Here is a 24,111-nt window from a genome sequence, read left to right on the forward strand (position 1 = left end):
GGGTCTGGTCGGGTCGTGGGTGTGGGCCTATGTTAATATTAATTTAAAATTTTCTTTTTTTAAAAAAATTCATTTAATTCCCTCTCTTTGATAGTTATTAACCGACCTATCAATTTGCTAAAACTGTGCGTTAAGTGAGCGTGACTGGTGGATAGAAACTGCTCAACCGTCTACTCTCTCCTCTATCTGAATGGTCCTTAGGCTTTCAATTTTAATAACACACAGAAACATCACGAAATCATTCTGCATACGTACTCTTCTTTTCTGCAATAGTCTACAGAGAGTACTTCCGTTCTGGTTCGTTGTCTTGCAGTCAAGGTACTGCTTCTGTAAGTATCTGATCGTTGTATCTTGGGAGACGCTTTACCACATACCGTAAGCACTGTGTGACGGGGTAAAAACGTCTTAAGGACAGAGAGCCTAGTTCTTGCCTCGATCATCCTCATTCCGAATTCTGGACTTCTTTATGCTTCTATTTTTATTCTGTGCAATTCATTTTCTGGAAATAATATTCTGTTTTTACTGTTTTGCAATTGTTCATCTGGTTTAGCAAGTCATTTATGGAAAATCTGTTCTGTACAACAAAACGAAAAACCAACAATCTTAAGACGTTTTTAATAAATTATTTTCCAAAATTGTACTTGCTTATTTCTAACCTTTACAGACTCTTATGCGAAATTACTATTCTGCAGAATTTTAATTTGTAAATTCTGACTGGTTGATCTTCTGTTTTGAAAACAGAAATGGCTAACACTGTTGGGATCAATGCAATTCTCCCTACTGTGGCCGTGACGCCAACTGTGGCTACTGTAACGCCGACAATGTCTAGTCCTTCTGGTTCAACTCATGTTTCTCACGGAGAGAAACCTGAAAAATTTAATGGAGTCGATTTTAAGAGATGGCAGCAAAAAATGCTGTTCTATCTCACCACTCTGAACCTGGCAAAGTTTCTCACGGAGGATCCTCCTACTGTTCAACAAGGAGAAAATAATTGAGCTTCGATTATTGCCTTGGACGCATGGAAACATTCCGATTTCTTATGCAAAAATTATGTACTGAATGGACTGAATGATTCGCTATATGGTGTATATAGCATAATGAAAACTGCAAAAGAAATATGGGAATCTTTAGAGAAAAAATATAAAACTGAAGATGCTGGATCTAAAAAATTTCTTGTAGGAAAATTTTTGGAATACAAAATGATTGACTCTAAATTTGTTATTTCCCAAGTTTAAGATTTGCAGGTACTCTTCCATGATTTACATGCTGAAAAAATGACTGTAAGTGAGTCATTCCAAGTAGCAGCGGTAATTAAAAAACTCCCGCCTTCATGGAGAGATTTCAAAAATTACCTCAAACACAAACGTAAGGAAATGAACATGGAGGAGTTGATTGTGCGTTTGAGGATCGAAGAAGATACTAAGAAATCTGAAAGGAGGAACGGGGGACCAAGCATGGAAGCTACGGCAAACATGGTTGAATCAAGTTCAAAGAAGAACATGAAAAGAAAGCACTCAAACTTTGTTCCGAAGAAAAAAGAAAACAACCAGAAGAACAAGAAGTTCAAAGGGGACTGCTTCAACTGTGGCAAACCTGGACATCGTGCAATTGACTGTCGCGAGCCTAAAAAGCAAAATGACCGTGCACATGTTGTTGAAACTGAAAATTTGTCTGAAGGTGTTCAAGAAATGCACCTATCTACTGTAATATATGAATGTAATAGTGTTGGAAATCCTAGGGAATGGTGGGTGGACACTGGTGCCACTCGCCACATTTGTGTTGAAAAGAATGTGTTTTCTGATTACAAAACTATCAATGGAGAACAACTGTTCATGGGAAATTCCTCAAGTTCAAAGGTTGAAGGACAAGGAAAAATGAACTTGAAGATGACATCTGGCAAGGAACTCGTCCTCAACAATGTGCTACATGTGCCAGACATTCGGAAAAATCTTATTTCTGGTTCTCTTTTTAGCAAGAATGGGTTTAAGTTAGTATTTGTATCTGACAAATTTATACTAACTAAAAATGGGATGTACGTTGGAAAAGGTTACATGACCGATGGGATGTTCAAGATGAACGTCCTTACTGTTGTACCTAAATTGAACAAGATTAATGAAGCTTCTACTTCTGCGTATATTGTTGATTCTTCTTGTTTATGGCATAAAAGATTAGGACATGTAAACTTTAAATCTGTGCGCAAATTAATGAAATTAAATTTGCTACCTTCTCTAAGTTTCGATCATAATCACAAATGTGAAACTTGTGTTGAGGCTAAGTTAGCCAAAAGACCATTTCCTTCAGTTGATAGAAATACGTTACCTTTAGAATTAATTCACAGTGATATATGTGATTTGAAATTCGTACAAACTAAAGGTGGGAAAAAGTATTTCATCACTTTCATTGACGATTGCACTCGGTACCGTTATGTTTATCTATTAAAAAGCAAAGATGAGGCTTTGGAAATGTTTAAACATTATACGAATGAAGTTGAAAATTAACTTAACAAAACAATAAAAATTGTTCGAAGTGATAGAGGTGGAGAATATGGAGCGTCGTTTGAAGAATTTTGTTCTCAACAAGGCATCATTCATCAAACAACGACTCCTTACTCACCTCAATCTAATGGTATTGCGAAACGAAAGAACCGCACGCTTAAAGAAATGATGAATGCTATGTTGATTAGTTCTGGCCTACCACAAAATTTGTGGGGGAGGCTATCCTCTCGGCAAATCACATTCTTAACAAAATACCACATAAAATAAAGGATGAAATACCTTACGAATTATGGAAAGGTCATAAACCTTCATATAAATACTTGAAAGTGTGGGGGTGTTTGGCAAAAGTAGAAGTGCCAAAACCTAAACAAATAAAAATAGGACCAACAACTATAGATTGCATATTTATTGGATATGCTCATAACAGTAGTGCATATCGCTTTCTTGTGCATAAATTCGAGATTACGGATATACATGAAGATACAATAATTGAATCAAGGAATGCAAGTTTTTTCGAAAATGTCTTTCCTCGTAAAGACAAAAGTGGTGTAAGTTCAACAAAACGAACTTACGATACTGCAAATGATGATGAAAATGAAGAAGAACTCAGACTCAGTAAAAGGGATAGGAAGTCTACGTCCTTCGGTTCAGAATTTATAACGTACATGATCGAAAATGAACCAAAGACATTCAGTGAAGCAGTGTCAACACCAGAGGCTCCTTTTTGGAAATAAGCTATCAATAGTAAAATTGAATTGATAATGCAAAATCATACTTGGGAGTTGGTTGATCTCCCACCTGGAAATAAACCTCTAGGTTGCAAGTGGATTTTCAAGAAAAAATTAAAATCCGATGGATCTATTGATAAATACAAAGCTCGTTTGGTAGCAAAAGGATATAGACAAAAGGAAGGTCTTGATTTCTTTGATACTTACTCACCAATAACGAGGATTACTTCGATAAGAATCCTTATTGCAATTACTGCGATACATAATCTCAAAATTCATCAAATGGATGTTAAAACAGCTTTTCTAAATGGTGAGTTGGAAGAAGAAATATACATGAAGCAACCTGAAGGATTTGTCGCTCATGAACAAGAGAAAATGGTTTGCAGACTCGTTAAATCTTTATATGGACTAAAACAAGTGCCAAAGTAGTGGCACCAAAAGTTTGACAAAACAATGCTGTCAAATGGTTTTAAGATTAACGAGTGTGATAAATGTATGTATAATAAGATTACACCGACAGCATATGTCTTAGTATTTTTATATGTGGATGATATGCTAATATCTGGGTAGCAATTATGATATCATTGTCTCCACTAAGAAAATGCTAACAAAACATTTTGACATGAAGGACATGGGTGTAGCAGATGTAATTCTTGGAATTAAAATTTCTAAAACACCAGATGGCCTCGTTCTTTCACAATCTCATTATGTTGAGTCTGTTCTAAAGAGATTTGGAGTCTTTGATGAAAGTCCAGTCAAAACTCCAGTAGACACGAGTCTACACTTAGCAAAAAATAAAAGTGAACCTGTGCATCAATTAAGATATTCTCAGGAAAAATAGAAGTGAACCTGTACATCAATTAAGATATTCTCAGGTTATTGAAGTCTGATGTATTTAATGAACTGCACACGTCCTGACATTGCGTTCGCGGTTAATAAATTGAGTAGGTTCACATGTAATCCAAGCAATGATCACTGGAAGGCATTGAATAGGGTACTTAGATACTTAAAACATACCCTAAGATTTGGATTACATTATATGAGATATCCAGCAGTATTAGAAGGATATTGTGATGCAAATTTGATATCTGATATGAAAGATTCTAAATCCACAAGTGGTTATATATTTACACTTGGTGGTGCGACAGTGTCTTGGAAATCCTCAAAGCAAACTTGCATTGCTCGATCAACAATGGAATCGAAGTTTATTGTATTAGATAAAGCTGGAGAAGAAGCAGAATGGCTTCGTAACTTCTTAGAGGATATCCCTTGTTGGCCTAAGCCGGTGCCTGCAATTAGTATTCACTATGACAATTAGTCTGCTATTGCAAGGGCACAAAATTGCATGTATAATGGTAAGTCTAGACATATACGTCATAGACATAATACCATAAAGCAGTTGATCTCAAATGGTATTATCTCCATTGATTATGTGAAATCAAAGGAGAATCTCGCGGTCGGCTTACAAAAGGTCTACCAAGAGATCAAGTATATTATCTATCAAAGGGAATGGGATTAAAGCCGAACATGCATGAATCTTAATGATGGTAACCCAACCTTGTTGACTAGAGATCCCAAGATCTTGGTTCAATGAGACAACTAAGTTATTAAGACTCAGTTAAGCACCTAACCATCCCTTTATAAAAAGTGCTGTTTGCAGAAAGTAAAAGGCTAAGTTGTAACTTTTAATGATTCCTATAACTTGGATAAACCAAGTGGGGTATAGCAGAATACTCTTAATAGGAGATCATCTATATAAGTGTGAAGTGGAGCCGCTCCTATGAGAATTTGGGGCTTAAAATTCCCTAAAGCACTTATGAATCCCAAGAATTGTTCAGGGCCAAAATGAACACAACTATGAAAACCTAAGAATTGAATAGAAAGGTTATTTTGTGTGGATACTGTTGCCTTGGTTTACACCAACGGCTGAACAATTCAAGACATCAGTTCACTGATTAGCCAAGTAAACTCGATAGTATTCCACTAAGGCAGGTTCAAAGCTAAAAGCTACCTCTCCTGATGCAATAAGTCTTTCACCTGTACTCTCTGTTCGTGTCTGCATTGCATAGTCATGATAATTTTCATTCATGTGGGGGATTGTTGAAAGTGGTGGGTCAATTGGGTCAACTTTGACCACAATTTTAAGTGGGACCCGATGTTCGATGTATTGAAATTAATGTTCAATTAAATTCTACGTTCCGAGCAGATGAGTGTAGAATATTTAATTGTGAAAAACCACTTCAATATGAATGAGAATTTATGGTTGAAAGTTGGACAATAAATAAGAGGAATAAATGGGAAAGAATTGGAAAAATGTTCCAATCCCACATAGGTTACAAACACAACCTTGAACCACTTAATAAACTTCAAGTTTAGATATAGGTTTGGACCCCAAGGGGTACCAATAGTCTTTGAAAGGGGGGAGTCTTAGACAATGTCTAGACTAATCCAAAGGCCACACGCGCGCGCGCCACCCCCGCTGTCCGTCCGATCGGCCGGGCGGGTCGGGTTGGGGCGTGGGTGTGGGTGTGGGTGTGGGCCTATGTTAATATTAATTTAAAATTTTCTTTTTTTTTAAATTCAATTAATTCCCTCCCTTTGATAGTTTATTAACCGACCTATCAGTTTGCTAAAACTGTGCGTTAAGTGGGCGTGAGTGGTGGATGGAAACTGCTCAACCGTCAACTCTCTCCTTTATTTGAATGGTCCTCAGGCTTTCAATTTTAATAAAACACAGAAACATCACGAAATCATTCTGGATACATACTCTTCTTTTCTGCAATAGTCTACAGAGAGTACTTCCGTTCTGGTTCGTTGTCTTGCAGTTGAGGTGTTGCTTCTGCAAGTATCTGATCGTTGTATCTTGGGAGACGCTTTACCACATACCGTAAGCACCGTGTGACGGGGTAAAAATGTCTTAAGGACAGAGAGCCTAGTTCTCGCCTCGATCATCCTCATTCCGAATTCTGGACTTCTTTATGCTTCATTTTTATTCTGTGCAATTCATTTTCTGGAAATAATATTCTGTTTTTACTGTTTAGCAAGTCATTTATGGAAAATCTGTTCTGTACAACAAAACGAAAAACCAACATTTTATCCCATAAATCTTGGCAATTGCGTACCATTCTTTCTCTTGAACATCTTCTTCACTTTCTCGTACAGTAATAGAGAGAAATGAGGTAGAGAGTATGCAGAATTTGACTATAATGTGGTGGCTTCTAATTCTTTGCTGCAGCAATCTGATGATGAAAGATATACTGGGGGTTTTGGAGGTTTTATACGTATTAATTATGCTCTTAAATTATTTATTTAGTTATTAGGGTATTAATCAAATTAGTTAATATTTTAGGGTATTGGGCCTAATTTTCTCAATAGGACTGAATAGGGAAAAATTCACAATTAAGGTATTAAGTATTGACAATTCAATTCTCATGTCTAAAGTTTTGAAAATACCAAAATCATGTTTTCATTTTTTAATTAAACCCCCATTTGAGCCACATTATTGTAAAAATGAGAATGAAAATTATAGTCATTATATGTCCCACACAAGAGATAAAAAGTCAAATATGGTGGTTTGATGTGATGGATAATGATCATATTTTTCATTTTAATGAAGAAATAATGGAGCTCAAACAGGGCCTACATATATTTTATTAATTAAAAATAATAAGGTCACATTTATACCATTATTGGTCATAGGTTCATAATTATAAGTCACAAACTTATTTATCGGTCATGTATTATCAAATTAATTGGTCACAGATTATTTCGAGATCACAGATAAAAAATTTATAGGTCATGGTTTATTTAATTGATCACAAATGAAAAAATTATAGGTCACAGTTTTTAACAACCCAAAACTTTTAAAGGCTTGAATCGTTACCAAATTTTCATTTATTATTATTTATTTTTTTAGAACAATGTGGCATGCCATAAAATATAAAATTATGAAAGGTAATTTACTTAAATTTGTAGAAAAAGAAATATATATTAATTTCTAGAAAGAATATTTTTCTATGACATATCTTTCACGTGTACATTAGAAAAAGGGCACATAAAATTAGTCTGCAATTTAAAAATTTGAGAGAGAAACACTTTTTACACGTATGGAATAATTATCATTGACTTTGTACGCACCCATGTACATTTGTAGTAATGAATTATAGGATAATCATAATTCCAATTCAAGCATAATATTGTTTCCTCTTTCTTCAATATGTGGACACGGCCCCAAATGGTGAAAATACTATCAAATTTGTCTTATTTTATTAAAGAAATTCCCACCCTACATCACCAGGTTATGGGGCAGCCTATCAACATTTATTACCTTAACAGTAAGAACATGTTCAGTGAGATTGATGGATAAAATAATATTTAATTCCAACTTTATTTAAAGTAAAATAACATTTACACGTAAACTATATTATTTAATGCTCCCTCAAGCAGTGACACAAAGATAATATTCTGAATCAATATTCCCAATTTTTCTTCTTGAAATCACGGAAATTAAGGTAAAATAACACACTAAGGAAATCAAACACTTTTGAATTCAAACTTTTAAATAAAAGCACAATTTAAAATAAATATCCATGTAACAAATAAACATAAACGATAATTTAGTTGTGAATAAATGTCTATGGCAAAGAAATAAAGTTACGTGCCAAATTCTTTATATTTTTGTCCAGTGAAATGAGGCACAATCACACCATTGAATCACCACGCTCCGATACGACCCAATCTAACATGTGAGGCGTAAGGAAAATGGTTAGTAAATAGGAATGCTCGGTAGGATATCAGATTTAATGGTGCAATCCCGAATAATAATTTTTAAAACATGTGTCAAAATATCATACCATCGCATATTTTTTGAAATCCGATAAGAGCACATATCATATCATTTCATTGTGCCAAAATGGCCATATCATTCATATCATAGCATTTCATATAATAACTTTAACTTTCACGAGCACGAAAATTCATCAACATGTAAAAAATAATTAGATGGGACATAAAAACGCTGCATCTCATATCCTACCTTGTTAAACTGCTTTGAATTTTTGGAAGACAAAGAATCACGTTCCCTTCTTTTCTTTTCTTCTTTTGTATCTTATGTTACTATGAGCTGTGCACAAATATTTTTGTGTCCCCCCCCCCTCCCCCCCTCTGTTTTCCGTATGATTTATTTATCTACATAGGTACTAGTACCCTAACTAGTAAGGTGTGGTGTGAGAAAACATGTAAGAGATAGTAGATAATTGGATGAAGTTGGGGAAATTGTAATTGAAACAAAATGTTTGACTAGGTCTTGCCAACCAACTATATCACTGAACAAATACCTTCTTTACATGTGGCACTTTTTTAAACAAATTGAAAGGAAAACAACAAAGCTACTCTCTCTCATACACGTAGCTTCCCTTCTTCTCTCTCTCTCTCTCTCTCTCTCTCTCTCTCTAACTATATTTAATAAACAAAGCAATCACTAACCTATTACCTACCAAAAATGTAGCATGTCACCCATGAAACTTTTAAATTCATTACATACTCAATTAAAATAATAATACTAATAATAATATTTAATTCTATATTTTTCGACCTCAATAACTTAGACTTTGATAGTCCAAATTAACTTTTTCTGAAACTTAATATGCATAATTAATTACGATCTTCCAATGAGCCTAATATTCATTTACTTATTATTGCTCCGACACTATCTACATTTTAATCCAAATAGAGTTAAATTTTACTTTATCTACACTTTAGTCCCTAAACTTTCAAAATATTAAAATATAGTATACATAAATTAAATTCTATTCTACGAAATGTCGGGATATTACACAGTTTATCTATCAATCACATATTTTCGGATTTGTTGGTGACAATTGTCAAATTTTAAGGTTACAGGTAATCAAATAGTCAACCACAGGGCAAATAGTTGGTCACATTACATACCACCACCTCCACTGCCACCACCGCCACTTTCCACCATCCTCACCCCGTCATCGCCACCGACCACCGTCTCGCCGCCAACACTACCAGTTCCACTACCAACAATAACCACACAATTCCCTCGACAAAACCAAAACACGACCACCACCAACGCTCCAACAAAAAAAAACCACCAGCATCACCACTAGGCACTACCCCACCACCGCTCCGTTACCACCATCACCACTATAGCACCAACACTACTAGAGGTACCACACACAGTACTAGCAACACCACAACACATACTACCACAAGCAGCGACGCAGCACATCTTCTTTGCATAGGAAAAGCGGCGGCGCAGACATCAACACCTCACCTGCAAAACTGTTGCCACACATCTTCGACCTAAAAAACTGTCACCAATACCGTCAACACCACCACCATCGTCCATCGCCACCAACACCATCAACATCTCCACATGGCGCATCTTGGGTGGAGATCCTCACAGCAGCGATGTTCATGGGAACATCTTGTGGACGATGCAGCTTAGGTCGTTGTCGCGCCACTCTCTTGCAACGGCGCTAGTCTTCTTGCAGCGGCGCCGGTGATGGCGAATGGTGAGAGGAGAGACAAATCTTAATCTAGGGTTTAGAATAAAATTGGGATGAATTGAAATAGGGTTGAATTATTTTATATTAATATTAATAATTAAATTAATACCTGAATTCTGACTAAAAAACTTTTCTACATGATTTTTGCATTTTGATCTTTAAATGCCTGAAATATGAATATGTGATACATCGGTTTCACTCTCTACAATTTAAGAAGCCCATTAACGACGGATCTCTGTTATCACAAACTGACCCGGCCTTCACTATCTGGAACTAGTTTGATTTAGTTAAGGGGAAAGAACAAATTTTGAAAGCCCATTAATAGTCCACGGTATGAAGTAATGACTAACACAGGAATCACATCAACCGACAGTTCCAAACTATTAAATTTAGGTCCATTTAATCCAAATAAATTTAATAATGTCTCCCAACTAATTTCTGTTTTATTAATTTAATTACTGGCACATAATTTTGTGAAATGGCCTCAAAATTCTCACAATATACAAATAGGATCTTAGGAAACTAAAGTTTTAATGACTGCATCAATGATCCAGGAAAAAGAAGTGAGCCTTAGATTAACTGAATATGTAATAGAGCAATTTTAATGCTCAAAAAAGGAGTTTTCGCAACCAAAAAAAAAAAAAAAGGAAAGTTAAATACACAATTTGTTTGCAGTTAGAGCGAGAATGCTACAAAATAAAATGTTCAGGCAAAAATCAGAATACATCCTTAGGTCGATACTTTCTCTCAAAGTAAAATTTAGTGGACTAGTTAGTGTGATACTTTAACTTCTCAACAGGAACGTATGGGCAAGTGCAACACTACTATAAATGAATGACTCGCTTATTAATGATCACAAACATTACATACATGGAAAAGGTGAACATGGATTGTTAAACATTTGGTTTCATTATCAGAAAAAAACATTGGTTCATGGTTCGATTCAATTTTCTTGAAATTAGAATCAAATGGAACCACGTCCACCCCTAATTATGTTATTTAGCACCATTGATGTTACAATATTGACCTAAGCGGCATTAAATGATATGTACAATTAAATGAATCACATAATTTCGTATTTTATTTAACACATCACATTATGACACTTGAACTGGTGTTCCAATACTAATAATGCTAATAGCATTATTCTAAAATGTAACTTTCTGTCATCTATAGTATTTGTTAACTATGTTAGGTTGGTTCTCTTCTATATGGAAAATGTCCTAACTATTACCAATAAAAGCTACCTTAGTATATAAATAGTTACAAAGAGATACCTGGTAATTTATTTCGACCAGTAACTTGAGTACTTTTAAGGTTGTGGCCAAAACCCAAAGTGGAAAGTACATAGAAACATGCATGTTCGCTTGCATAGTTTTTACTAAAATGTGATATCTCGATTATTCGTGTTTTGATTAGGCAAATTTTACGAGAGAAAGTACACAACACTATATGCGTTAAATGATTGGGCGAGTTCATTGATCTTAAATGTTAAAGCAACTCTGGATTTAAATCGCAAATATTTCTTATAGTAGAAGAAGAAAAAAAATTCACTACGGACCTAAGTTCTTCTTGCTTATATGTTTGATAACCACAATATTATGAAAGAAACACATAGCCTTTTGTTTTTCTCTATTACAAATTATGAATTAAAGAGATTTTTCAGAAAGAGTAGAAAAACTAAACTGTACTTATTTAAATAAATAAAAAAAAATATTATTACTAAAATATCAAAGTAATACGAAAGTCATTATACAAAAAAATAAGGAAAATACTTCTAAATCTTTAACATCTCTCATTTGAGCTCCTCCTGTAATTTCAATAGAAAACTACTGATTTAATAATTTAAAAAAAGAAAAGAAAATGGCCCATTAGTTGCTATCCAAAATGCCTTCAATCAATAATACCTTTCAAGCGAAAATGGAAGGAAAATAAGAATTTACAGCAAAGGCATTGACAAACTAACCATTTCATGTACAAGCTCAATCACTGTCAATCTCAATCACTGTCAATGAAAACCAATAGAAAACGACCCCGAGAGCTCCATAATGTCATGGATGCTCTCTTATCTCTTTGTCCTTCTCTGAATGCTCTCACTTGCATTTTTCACAAGTTAACATTTCTATAGCTGCCGAAAAAATGCAGAATACAAATATTCCGAAGAGTAGTTAAGTAATAGTGATGCACAAAAGCCAACTAAGACTTATCTTCAATTTCAGGGCTTGATTCTAAATGATCATCGGCTACACTTGATAATCACCAACTAGAAAACACAACGAATAACATTTTAGCTTATTTTTTCTTTCTTCATACTGTTTAATGCTATCTAATTCACCTTACAAACATGCTATGATTTTTTTTTGTCTGACGTCATATCGCACAGCAAACAGTACTCACCCATACTAAGTACACCAGCTCAAATCACGACCAATTTCCATCTAATTCAATGTCTTCTTCTGCAATTTCTGCATCAGTGAAAATGAGTGCCCGTTGTAACTTCCTTGGAGAAAATATTTCAACTTCCACCATAAAAGAGGCAGTCACAGGTCGACGATTAGATAGCCTAAGTTCACTTCTCGTATAGCTTAGTAGCTTCATTCCCTTCCCAAAAGAAAGAATGCGATCACACCTGGACAGTAAGTAGAAATGCAAGTTTAAGGTATGATTATGACGAACATACCAATTCAGTAAATTAAGGTAGTTACAAGACACTCTTCACTAAAACTACATGAATAAAGAGATGGATTTTCACATAAAAGGTAAAAGACATGAAACATGTATCTTCATGTGATGAGTACAACTGATATACAGTACTTATAAATGATTATCTATGTATTAGTCAAACCTGCATGCTGCCAGTAGCAAATGACAGTGAATGATAGAAAAATTACTAAAGATTTGTATATCTAACCATTCTTTTGAAATATTCTTGCATATTTGGAATATTCACACAGGGGTCATGCACATGAATATTAATATTTACATAATACAGATAATCTTGAGAACTATACTATTCTTCTGAAATCCATGCCCATATATGGCTCCCATGTCTTCAAAAAATCAGTGGTAACTTTTAAGAATTACTCTTTTCTTCCAAAGTCCATGCCTCTAGAATAAGCCTCTCATGTCTTACAAAAATATTGGTTTCTTTTACTACTGAAAAAAATACTATTGTCTCTTGAAGAAGACAATTCTCAGTCTCCAAATGTACATGTACATACATATAAATGTACATATAGAAAAAGCAAAGTTTTTAAAGAATAATAGGGATCAATATTCTATATACGGCAAGTAATTTCTAAAACATCCAAACTAGTTCATGCCATGTTAGTCTAAAATAATATGCTGATAAGATACAGTTGTGCAAAGACCCAAAACTTAAATAAGTGAAGCAAAATTAAGAGGAAATGTAGATTTAGTAAGAGGTACAACAAAATCAAAGAAACAAACAGATAAGCAATGCTACTACGATTAGTTCTATCAGGCTCAAGACTAGTCGACAAAATAGAAAGAGAACATAGACAAAAAATAAAAAATAAAAAAATCTCTATGGATGTATTTTCAGAGAATAGTTCTTGCATCTTTAAAAAAAAAAAAAAAAAAGGATATATTTCAGTGGAAGTGTCAAGACCACAATAAGCAAAAGTTCTACATATATACCATGCTGGAGTGCGCCTCCCAGTCCTTGAATCCTCCCCACAGTATGTATCTGAATTTGTCTGATATTTGTAAGTTGGAGCAAAGTTCAAAGTACCTTCAGACCATCCATAAAATGCCCGACCTTTCGTAAGCTCTCTGATGAGCTGCCAAAAGAGAAAGGTGTCAACATCAATTTGAAAATATGAAAAATAACATATGAACTGTTTTTTTCTTTATACAAATACTAATCAAATCAAAGTATAAGCCAAAAGTACATTTCAGTTCGACACCTTTTGGCTTATTACTGTTTTTCCCCGATTTTGTTGTATTCCTCTAAAAAATATTTATGTGCATATACATGCATGAGTTGCCTCAGCTAGATCTAGAAAATAAATTGACTAGCAGAGAAAAAAACACATAGCACATAACAAGACTTTACTTTTGATATTTCAATCTACCTTAGGAAAGTAATAAGATCAAGATAAATAAAAAATCACCTGATCATGCTCACCTAACTTAGCCCAGTCCTCCTTCAAAATTAGCTCTCTTGTTTTCTCATATGACAAATTAATACGATAATTTAGATCCCCAAGCCAGATTATCTTCCTGCAGTTAGATAAAAAAAAGTTACAGAAAATCTAGTAATGAAATGGACGTTTATTCCAATAAAAGTGATTTCAAGTGGAGCTATAAATAAGAAAATTGGAGGTGATCCTTCAAATATCAGCACTTGGAATTTAAAATCATACCTCTATAAAATTTCCTTAACACCATTACAAGTCTACTATCCACTAGCATAGGTTCAGTATAACGCATATAAACAAATTTAGGTGAAAATAGAAGAAATCTAATTCAAATCCCATATTCGAAAATGAAGCTTCCATTTTAGTGGAAAGCTGGAACAAAGACATCACTATAATAAAGGATGAGCTTTCAAAAAAATTCAATATATCAGTCGGAGAAAACAGCCTTTATCGATTTATTAGAATATGAAATTAAACAACATTCTAGAAGACTCTCAAAATCTAGAATCAACTAAAGCATGGAATCAGAGAACCAATGATCAGGTAATGGTCAAGAATCATTGGTGAAATTTGAACTCTTTTAGTTCTTAATTTTATTTGACATTCATGACAGATTATTTATAAAATTTATATCATTTCCCTCCACCAATTGCTGCCTTTAGCATGTAGCAGATATCAAATCATCTCCCCCACGTTGCTATTATTTGCAAACTATAAGTATCCAAGTTTCTCCTCAAATACCTCGTCTAAATGGGTAGAACTCCGTATACTTACTCATGGTCATGGATGCTTTTAGGAAGTCCAAAACTAGAAAGTGAATTAAAGTGCGTCCGTCTATGTATTTCTTGGACATCAATGATTCTTTTGGCTACATTGGCATCCTTCTCACCTGACGTGAGATGAGTACAGATGAAACAGAAGAGTGTTTGATATATAGACATGCTAACAGATATTGATCCCTGAAAGCAGAAATGACGGTTTTGATATTTGAAGAAGCACAAAGCATTGATCGATTTCTTGATGCAATGAGAGCTTAAAGTGACAAAAGAACTTCCTAAAGCAGATCATAGAACTATCTGACATCTAGAAAAGAACATTTGAACAAGACCTGGACCACCAGGATTAGCTGGACATTCACCTTTCCGATATTCTTAAAGTAAAACAGTATTAGCAACACACTAAAACGATAAGATTCAAAATGTTGGTATAGAGAGATTGTTTGCTCGTTTTACACCAAAAATAGAAGCAAACATAGCTACTTTTGTTATCTGATATTATCTCATCAAAACATAATATAGGGGAAAGCTTAGCTAGGATTGAGGTCGAAGGTGGCGGCATTTCAGACAACTTGTTTGAAAAAGTTTAATTCAGCGTGTGGTTGAACTAAAATGATAGTTTGAAATTTAAATGAAAATCAATAATTAATTCTTATTGCACAATTTATGAAATTCATAATTTTTTAATCACGCCATTCATCAACTTTTATCGAACTCTAATAAATATCTGATTTTTATATAAAACAGACAGGGGCTAAGTCTCATTGAATTAGAAGTTGTTGAAATTAAACTTTATTTATTACATCCCTGTTTGGTGTAGATTAAAATCAAATTTTTAGAGTTTTGACAAAAGTTAATGAAATATATTATTGAAAAACATGAATACCATGAAATGTGTGGTTAAAATTCATTATTGATTTTAATTTAATTTTTTTTTCAACTTTGAATTTACGGAAAACATGAGCTCCGTCTTTAGTAATCTAATTTTCTAGGTAAAGTAGTTCAAAGATCAAATAAAATTTTCAAATTTAAGTTTCAAGATACCTAGTTTAAAAACTTCACGTGTTAGGCATTTGATTAAACTTACACACCATCGATAGACCTTTTTAAGACTAATATCACCTTGCTTGATTTGGTCAATATAGGCTTTAATAGGAATGCCCTTGCAACAATGATCAACATCTAGTCAAAAGTGAAAGATGCACACCTCAAATTGATTGTTGCACGATCTTTTCATATAAAGGTGTAAAAGTGAATCGGCTCTAGATCGAGTAGTCCTATGCTGCATTAAATTTTTATAATTTGTTCACATCATAAAATAGGCAGTTGCAGAATCTATGAACAACTCTAATTTGATCGTTTCCATGATCTTTTCATGTAAGGTTGTATATATGTGTCGGTTCGTGTCTGAATAGCGCTACGGTGGGCATCTCAAGCCAGTCAATACCTTACTCCATACGTGAACTCATTGCCCCACGTCGGAAAGGAATTTCAAAAATACTGTTTGTACAAAAATTTTCCTCACAGAATTTCTCCAGACACTCATATGGATGGATCCCATGGTGTAATAAAAAAATGCAAAAAAAAAAATCACCCAACCACCCCCTTGTGAGTATTTTGTGGCCATTCCGTAAAAATGTTGTCGGTATGTAGAGGATCACTCAAGGAATTTTGTTCCAAAAGATGCATGTTAGTCAACATGTTCATTTGTGTGTATAATAGCTTTTCCCAAAGCAAAAAGTGATTATCTTTTAGTTGTACCTAACCATAAGTGAATTGGGTAATTGGCATAAAACGTCTTTACCTTTCAAGGTAATTATGTACATACATTTCATTTTTTGACATTTTTGCCCCTATTTCCACATTTCATTATGCAAATTGTCATTTTCACCAATTTTTCCAATAAAATGACGATTTTACTCCCGATTCAAATAAAACAAAAAGTAAATAACTAATTGCAATCACAATACTAAATTTTTCAAAACATCACAACTTAATCTTCAATTCTCCTCCACCACCACTTTCATAACCTTGCCACCTTCCGGCCACCACTCCTATCGGACTCCACCACCACCAGCCTCACCTCACTCTCCCCTACCTCAAACCCATCTGAATTCGCCGAAAAATCAAGCCAAAACACAGTGACTATACAACTTCGATTCTGACAAAATCAAGCCAAAATCTCCAATTTCGACAACACCCATGTCATGCCCAACATTCCAGTGAATTATACACATTAAGACGTCCCTTTCTATGGTCACCAATCATCCATAAACACATAGAATCAAAACCAGCAGGCTCATCTTCGAACACAGCGACTGTGCAATTTTCAGACGAATTTTTCGACGACGGTGGTGGGACCCATGATTGCGGACCACCAATACAAGCACCTACTCTTCATGGTGCATCCAATGAACATATGGGTCGTCCCCAATTTGGCCTAGAAATGACAGTTTACTTAGGGGAAAGGAACTCGCGCTTCAACCAGCCCGATTCCCTTTTGATTGATTTTCTTTCACATCTACAATTAATCAATTGCTCCAACCAGCACACAATTCAAGGTGAAACGGCCATGGTTACTGAATCAATTGTTGCAATTTACCAATCAGACGAAGTAATTTTTTATTTGGCCTCAAGAACAACTTGCCCGCGTGGAGGAGGTTTTCCTCCATCAATTCATGGGGCAAATGTGATTCAATACACAAATCAACATGGGGGGAAATGAAATTCAAGGTCAAAAAGCATTGGGTAATCGCTCAATTGCATAAATTACAACACTTGTTTGTCGAAATTACAGCATTGTGGCGGAAGCTTGATAGAGTTGTGAAAGTGGTGGTGGAGGAGAATTTAGGACTAAGCTATAATATTTTGAAAAAATTAGATTTGTGATTGCAATTAGTCATTTATTTTTTGTTTTGTTTTATTTTTGTTTTATTTGAATCGGGGGTAAAATCGTCATTTTATTGAAAAATGGATGAAAAAGACATTTTGCGCAATAAAAGGTGGAAATAAGGACAAAAATGTCAAAAAAAATAAAAAATAGGAACGTTTTACACAATTACTTTGAAAGGTAGGAACGTTTTTGCCAATTAGCCAAGTGAATTCATCTCAATACGAAGAAAATTTGGAGAGCAAAAGTCAAATCGTGTAGGCGTCAGCTTTTAGTCCATCAAGCGGTTGCATTTCTGCACATTCTTTATTCAATTCCATCAGATGCACATATATATAACGCGTTTTGAGAGATACATGCAAGACAGAGAAGCACCAGCTGTTTTTCTTTTCCTTTTTCTGCTTATAATTAATACTAAGCGCGTACTTATTTTTGTTTTCTTGATTACTTTTGGTATGGATTATTCTGAGAGAAGCACACTCCCGTAAGCATCCAGCAGAATCCTGGAAGTTGCATTTCATAGAATCCTTATTTTTCACTTTCTAGCATGCATTATTATATTCCCATATATTATACACACACATAGGTGTAGAGAGAGATTACTATCACTATGTATGAGATCCGTTTTTTCGAAAAAAAAAATTTTAAATAATAATTTTTAAGTGAACTATCGATTAAAAAGTACGAAAAATTTTTGAATTTTGCGTGTAAAATTATTTTCATATATTCCATTTTAAAAGACATGGATATGCACCTATAATAAAAGTACATAACCTAACCTCCGAGAACATGACCTTAAAATTTGACTATATTTTGAGCTTCAGCCCTTGCTCGGTGGAGATTAAAAATAAAAATTTTAGTAAATTTTGACAAAAATTGATGAAATATAAGATTTAAAAGTTGGCGATTTTATGAAATATGTGATTAAAATTAAATATTGATTTTGACTTTATTTTTAATCGAGACTTAATTAGACCCATCAAACTAGTAGTTTTAGCTTATTGTGCTCTAAAGCGATACTGATTTTTGAGCTTTCAAGAATATTAATCTTGAAATCTAATTACCCATTTAAGCTTTACGCAAAATGGGATGCTCCTTTGAACTTCTTGAATTTCCAATCGTTCATATTTTATTTATGAATAGCTAAATTAAAAACCCATGTGGTCAAAAGACTGATCAGTGGCCCTAAGCCTAAGGTCAAGAATTCAAATTTTACTCTAAATTACATTTTCTGTGTGTCAATGGAAGTGACTTGTGGAGTTAGTCAAGAATGAATATTGAGAAAATATATTAATTAAAGTTTCATTGCTGATTTATGCAATACGGACTGCTAAATGTACCTATACTTAGCACATGTGTGATGGGGTAGTTTTTGAAAAACTTGACACTTCTCAGCTGTACTCAAGCATAATTGGTGAGGAAACGAAGGAGAACCTTCATATTTCTCTTCAACTTGGTCATAAAGATTATATTCTCTAGGTCAAATTAACTATGTTTTGTCCTCGAGTTTGAGACATTAAAATGTTAAAATGAAAATACGTATCAACTCATGATATCTTGAAGTAAATGTAACAAAAAAAAAAAAAAAATGAAATTGAGCGTCGAAAAATGATCCAGAGTTCCTATTTTAAGCTCTTGTTTGAGCTCTTTTTTTTTTTTTTTTTAAACTCATTTTTAATTATAGATTCTTCCATAAATAATTGTACGCATAAACCCAAAAATTTTCTTTGTTTTCTAACCATGCATTCTTAAAAAAATCACCATTCTAAGACACACTTTGCCCAAAAATGAATCTCAAATGGTGGCTAAATCTATCAAAAAGCATTAGAAGTTACAATAGCTAGGTGCAATGGGGTGTTTTTACCATGGGCCAGAAAAGTCATTGGTATACTTTATTTAATTAATTTGTTTAAAAATATATGTCACCCATTTGATGTTACATGAAGACTTTACTATCCTTGACCAAATAGATCTGTTCTTCACATCAAACCCCAAAAGGGGATCTATAAATATCAATCTTTTCTCCTACACAATCACTTCCCAATTGCATTATCCTTATTAGATATACGAAAAAAGAGAAACCCTTCATTGATTTTTCACCCATTTTAAGTCATCCCATATTCACTTGGAAAGGTCCCTCAGATTCAAGACTTGGGGTCCAATTGCAATTCAAGTAACACAAGAGTTGAGTCTAGGACATTGTGAGACGACACAAATATTGATTCTTCTAGGTATCCAAGAATGGTGAAGAAAGACCAAAATATCCAATCAGGGGTGGCCAAAGAAGTTTTGTCGCCGTCGCCGTCGCCCTCGTCTTCGTTATGCAAAAAGAAGTACAAGGGAGTTAGAATGAGAAGCTGGGGATCTTGGGTGTCAGAAATAAGGGCACCAAACCAAAAGACAAGAATATGGTTGGGTTCATATTCAACACCAGAGGCAGCTGCCAGGGCATATGATGCTGCACTTTTATGCCTTAAGGGAACTTCAGCCAATTTTAACTTCCCAATATCCAAATCGCAAAACTTCAACCCTGATACCATCATGTCCCCTAAGTCCATCCAAAGGGTGGCAGCCTCCGCCGCTAATGGTGGTTTTCCTCTGCCGGGACCGCCCGTCTCTTCCACATCATCAGCCTCAGCGCCACCACCTGCCACCCCATCTCCAACTTTATCTTCTTCATCACCTGTCTGCAGCCTCATTGAAGATGATGATGTCTCACTAGCACCACCATTGATCAATGATTACACGGTACCCTATGTTGCAGATGAACCTATAATGACCTCATGGTACAACTTTGATTCCCCCAAGTACACAGATATCCTCAATGGAGCATTCTTTGATCCATTAATCATGGAAGATTCTTATGAAGACATTGATATCCCCTTATGGAGCTTCTGCTGATGAAGACGCATGGCACGTTGGTTGGGATGATCGAGTAGCAGTCAACTGATTCACTATTTTTTATAATTTTATTCGTTGAATGATCTTCAGTTATTTCTTGAAGACATCACTGACAGTGACCCAAAATTAATATTTTATTGCAATTGAATGTTTTAGGAAACAATAATTCACAAGAGAGAAACATATTAATTTTCTAAGCTTCTCCCAAGTGAATCTTGATCTTCTTTTACTTATGTGTTATATCTCTGAGTGTAGTACTATGCTATTCATTGTCTTTAAACTTTAGTAGGAAAAATATATTTTTTTTCTTTTAAATAAAATTATGCTTTTAATTGTTCCGTTTACATAAAGTTCATGCAACAAAATTGTGTATTTCTTATTTTCCTTTAAATTGGTAAGGTTTTATTTTATTAGTCGGAAGTCATGAATTGAAAATTCAAAATTTTTATTCACTATGAGAGTTCTCTCCTTCTTTTCTCTCTATTCCAAACACCAACCTACAATCAATCAATTAAACAATTAAGCATTAGTCTAAAAAACCCTAATATCATTTCTGATACAGTTGTACTGCATGTACATAATGGTTTATGTACATATGGCACATGTTTGATAACTATTATTTCAAAACTCTTTATTCTATATATCGATTTTTTAGTATACATTCATACAATAAAATATTTTACACATAAATTTAATTTTTTTTATATTTAAAATACCCATTCTTCAAAAATTCATTATTCAAAATTATGTTTTTGTCAAATAATGGACATCAAATATGGATATGATGTTGTGAGAAATGATTGTGTCAATATTTCTTCAATCAAATTAAAAATAAATAAATAAATAAATTCTTACTCTCTTTTTGATACATCATTTATGCATAAATCATTATGTAACTTTATATGTACAAATAGCATTATTCAGAAATAGGTACAATTATCATATCTTGACTACTAAAAAGGTGATCACGACTTAAATTAATTTGAAAGTGTAATCATATCAATTATAACCCAGTGTTAACCTCTATAAGCCCTCTCTTTGTCGCCATTATTACAACTCATTTTTCTTTAAATTCTTTTTCAATCATATTTATTGGGACTCACTACTTTTATCAATTTTTCAATCAACATTTTATCAATTTTTATCAAAATTTACTAAAAAAAATTAATTTTAAGTTAAACCAAACATGAGTTACATAATCTAAGACAAATTTAAACTTCTATCCGTTACTCTAAAAGTTTGAACTTTTAAATAAGATAGTTAATACATACTAAAGTCATGCAAAAAATCGAGGTTCAAATTTCGTTACCATCCATTTATGAGAAATTATGCAAATTCTGAACGATTGATTGAAAAATATATTCAGAATACATATAAGAAAGCATGTTAAAGACAAGATTCGATTCTTCTCTAATAATTTAACTTTTCGACATAATGAATAAACATTGATCGGTACCAACTTATTTCTCAGACTTAAAAAGGTGCTCACGTTAAATTACTATATAAAAAAAAAAAATTGAAAAAGTCAATTTGAAGATATATATATATTGGGTCTTCATAGGACGAATGTTGTGGGTCATGTGCCACAATTAGTTCAGTATTCGACAAAAACTTAGTCCATACATAAATTATGGCACAAGTTATGCCTTTGTTGCCACTCGTGTATTTTCAAGTTCTACGACATATCATATTAGTTCAAGGCCACAATTTTTGAAAAATTTCTAGGTTATTATTACATCTCGTGATGATCTGGCAATATTCGTGGCACAATCAAGTAGGATTAATGAAATAATAGTCATGTCATATGACTTGTTTTAGTATTTTTTTTATTTAACGTACCAAACACATTATGAATATTTACATATGTATGAATGATTTTTCTCGACAAATTAATGTTTTTTTAGCATGTGCTTATATGAAATATGGGGATGTATGCACGGGCTCAACTATATTCATGGTGTAAACCCTTTTTCTCATTTCCCATCATGGATGTGAGTGCAGATGTAGCTAACAGACCCCTACATAATCGATTCATCAAGTTCGTCACTTTCCATACAGAAAGTCATTTTGTTATTTTTGCTAATGATGCTAACCAATTTATTTATTTTGGGAGGGGGAGAATCATAAAAATTACGATAAATACATGAGAAGCATACGGATTTACAAATTATGGTTACAATTTTTTTTTACGATAAATACATGAGAAGCATACGGATTTGCAAATTATGTTTACAATTTTTTTTTACGATAAATACATGAGAAGTGTTCAGTTATTATTCAAAGAAAATTATCAATTAAAATATTATGTCAATCGATCCACAATATATGTTCCTAACAAACATCTATCTAACTGTTGACACATAAAAAGTTCAGCCCAAGTCGAATAACCCAAGGAATGAAGTCCAATTGGAAGATCCCCAAAATCAAATAGCCCAAAGAACGACTCAATCAGGCAATGCAGGATAAATGCCCAAATAGGGAAGCCCATGAACGCGGTAATACCATCGCCCAAGGTTGCAAGTCGCCCAAGATTTGAGCGAATGAATTGCTATGCAGTCGTCCAAAGCTGTGACCCTGCTCTCTTCCAAACATTCGAGTCGCCCAACATTTTAGCAAACATAAGATGTTATGGTTACCCAAAAGTGCAGTTAATGAAGCAGTTATTGGGTAGTCCTATCACGTTCCAAGATTCAAAGAATTCAATTGAAGACGGTTGAACGACAAAAAGTAATGACAGCAGTTAGAGAAGACAGTTCCATGACAAGTTGGCCACTACGAGGAAAGTGGGCAGTTATAGAGCGATCAAGCAATTTTTTAAACGGTTAATCACGAAGAGATCGTCTAAGGAGTATAAAAGGAAGAAAAGACATAGAGCAAAGAACCCCGAATCAAACACTCTCAAACGGAGAATATGTAATTTTAAATTTCTTAGTTTAGATTTAAACACTTCTTTTTCAGTAACTCGTGTGCTTGCGCTCCTTGGAGGCATTCTGTTTTTATTTTCCAATTGTAAAATCATCGCCAATAAAAACACCCATTTTTGGGACTTTGTCTTAAGAGGTTTGTCCCTTACACAATCGTCTGATCCCTTTTTAATTGTTAGCAACTAACCTGCACGAAACAATTTGGCACGCCCAGTGGGACAGTGGTGTTTGGTGTTGAAGATACAAAAAGTGAAACAATCGTCTGATCCATTTTTAATTGTTAGCGACTAACCCAAATCCAAAATCTTCACTGATATCGCGGGAGAAATAAAAAATAAAAAATAAAAAATCATATGAGAAGAAAAAGAAGTGTTGGGCAAAGTGGCCCAGGCTCAACGCCAACGGAGTTCTATTCACTTGATTCAATGTAGCCCAGTTAGAGACTCCATTTTAATTTGGGAGAAAATAAGTTTTGAAATAGTGATATTTTGACAAATGCATAGTTAAAAAATAAGAAAAAATATCGATTTACGTATAATATTATTCTACTAAAAAATGTGTGTTTGAAAATGAATTTTAAAAAAATGGGCTTATGACTGAATGGGAGCCTAACCCAAGCATAAGCATAATTTGGTGGGCTATGAAATGGGTTGGATCGAGGCTTGGGAAGGCTTAGTACAAGGAAAATTTTCGTATCT

General features: G+C 33.9%; 2 protein-coding genes across 2 annotated transcripts; one reads left to right on the plus strand and one right to left on the minus strand.

Moving 5' to 3' along the window:
• Positions 1-11,898: 11,898 nt before the first annotated feature.
• On the minus strand, positions 11,899-18,104 carry LOC111371979 (type IV inositol polyphosphate 5-phosphatase 3-like). Its single transcript, XM_022994119.1, has 11 exons — positions 18,037-18,104; positions 17,494-17,556; positions 16,915-17,093; positions 16,737-16,807; positions 15,906-15,980; positions 15,790-15,860; positions 15,031-15,100; positions 14,697-14,881; positions 13,896-14,004; positions 13,420-13,562; positions 11,899-12,388 (listed from the first exon to the last, which is right to left on the minus strand). The coding sequence occupies exons 1-11, from the start codon at positions 18,102-18,104 to the stop codon at positions 12,181-12,183; spliced, it is 1,242 nt and encodes a 413-aa protein (XP_022849887.1). The 3' UTR covers positions 11,899-12,180.
• Positions 18,105-19,640: 1,536 nt separating this feature from the next.
• Positions 19,641-20,697, plus strand: LOC111371892 (ethylene-responsive transcription factor ERF014-like). Its single transcript, XM_022994045.1, has one exon. The coding sequence runs from the start codon at positions 19,830-19,832 to the stop codon at positions 20,487-20,489; it is 660 nt and encodes a 219-aa protein (XP_022849813.1). The 5' UTR covers positions 19,641-19,829; the 3' UTR covers positions 20,490-20,697.
• Positions 20,698-24,111: the final 3,414 nt, after the last annotated feature.

This window comes from Olea europaea, chromosome 23, assembly GCF_002742605.1.
Source record: "Olea europaea var. sylvestris chromosome 23, O_europaea_v1, whole genome shotgun sequence".
Classification (NCBI taxonomy): domain Eukaryota; kingdom Viridiplantae; phylum Streptophyta; class Magnoliopsida; order Lamiales; family Oleaceae; genus Olea; species Olea europaea.

Excerpts from the sequence above, each read along its gene's own strand:
- LOC111371979 (XM_022994119.1), bottom strand. The coding sequence starts at position 18,104 with ATGCAACTTCCAGGATTCTGCTGGATGCTTACGGGAGTGTGCTTCTCT. Across the intron at positions 17,094-17,493 it reads CAAGCTTCCGCCACAATGCT|AGTAGGTGCTTGTATTGGTG; the intron begins GTAATTTCGACA and ends TGCACCATGAAG. Across the intron at positions 14,005-14,696 it reads AAAAGCATCCATGACCATGA|GAAGATAATCTGGCTTGGGG; the intron begins GTAAGTATACGG and ends ATCTAACTGCAG.
- LOC111371892 (XM_022994045.1), top strand. The coding sequence starts at position 19,830 with ATGGTGAAGAAAGACCAAAATATCCAATCAGGGGTGGCCAAAGAAGTT.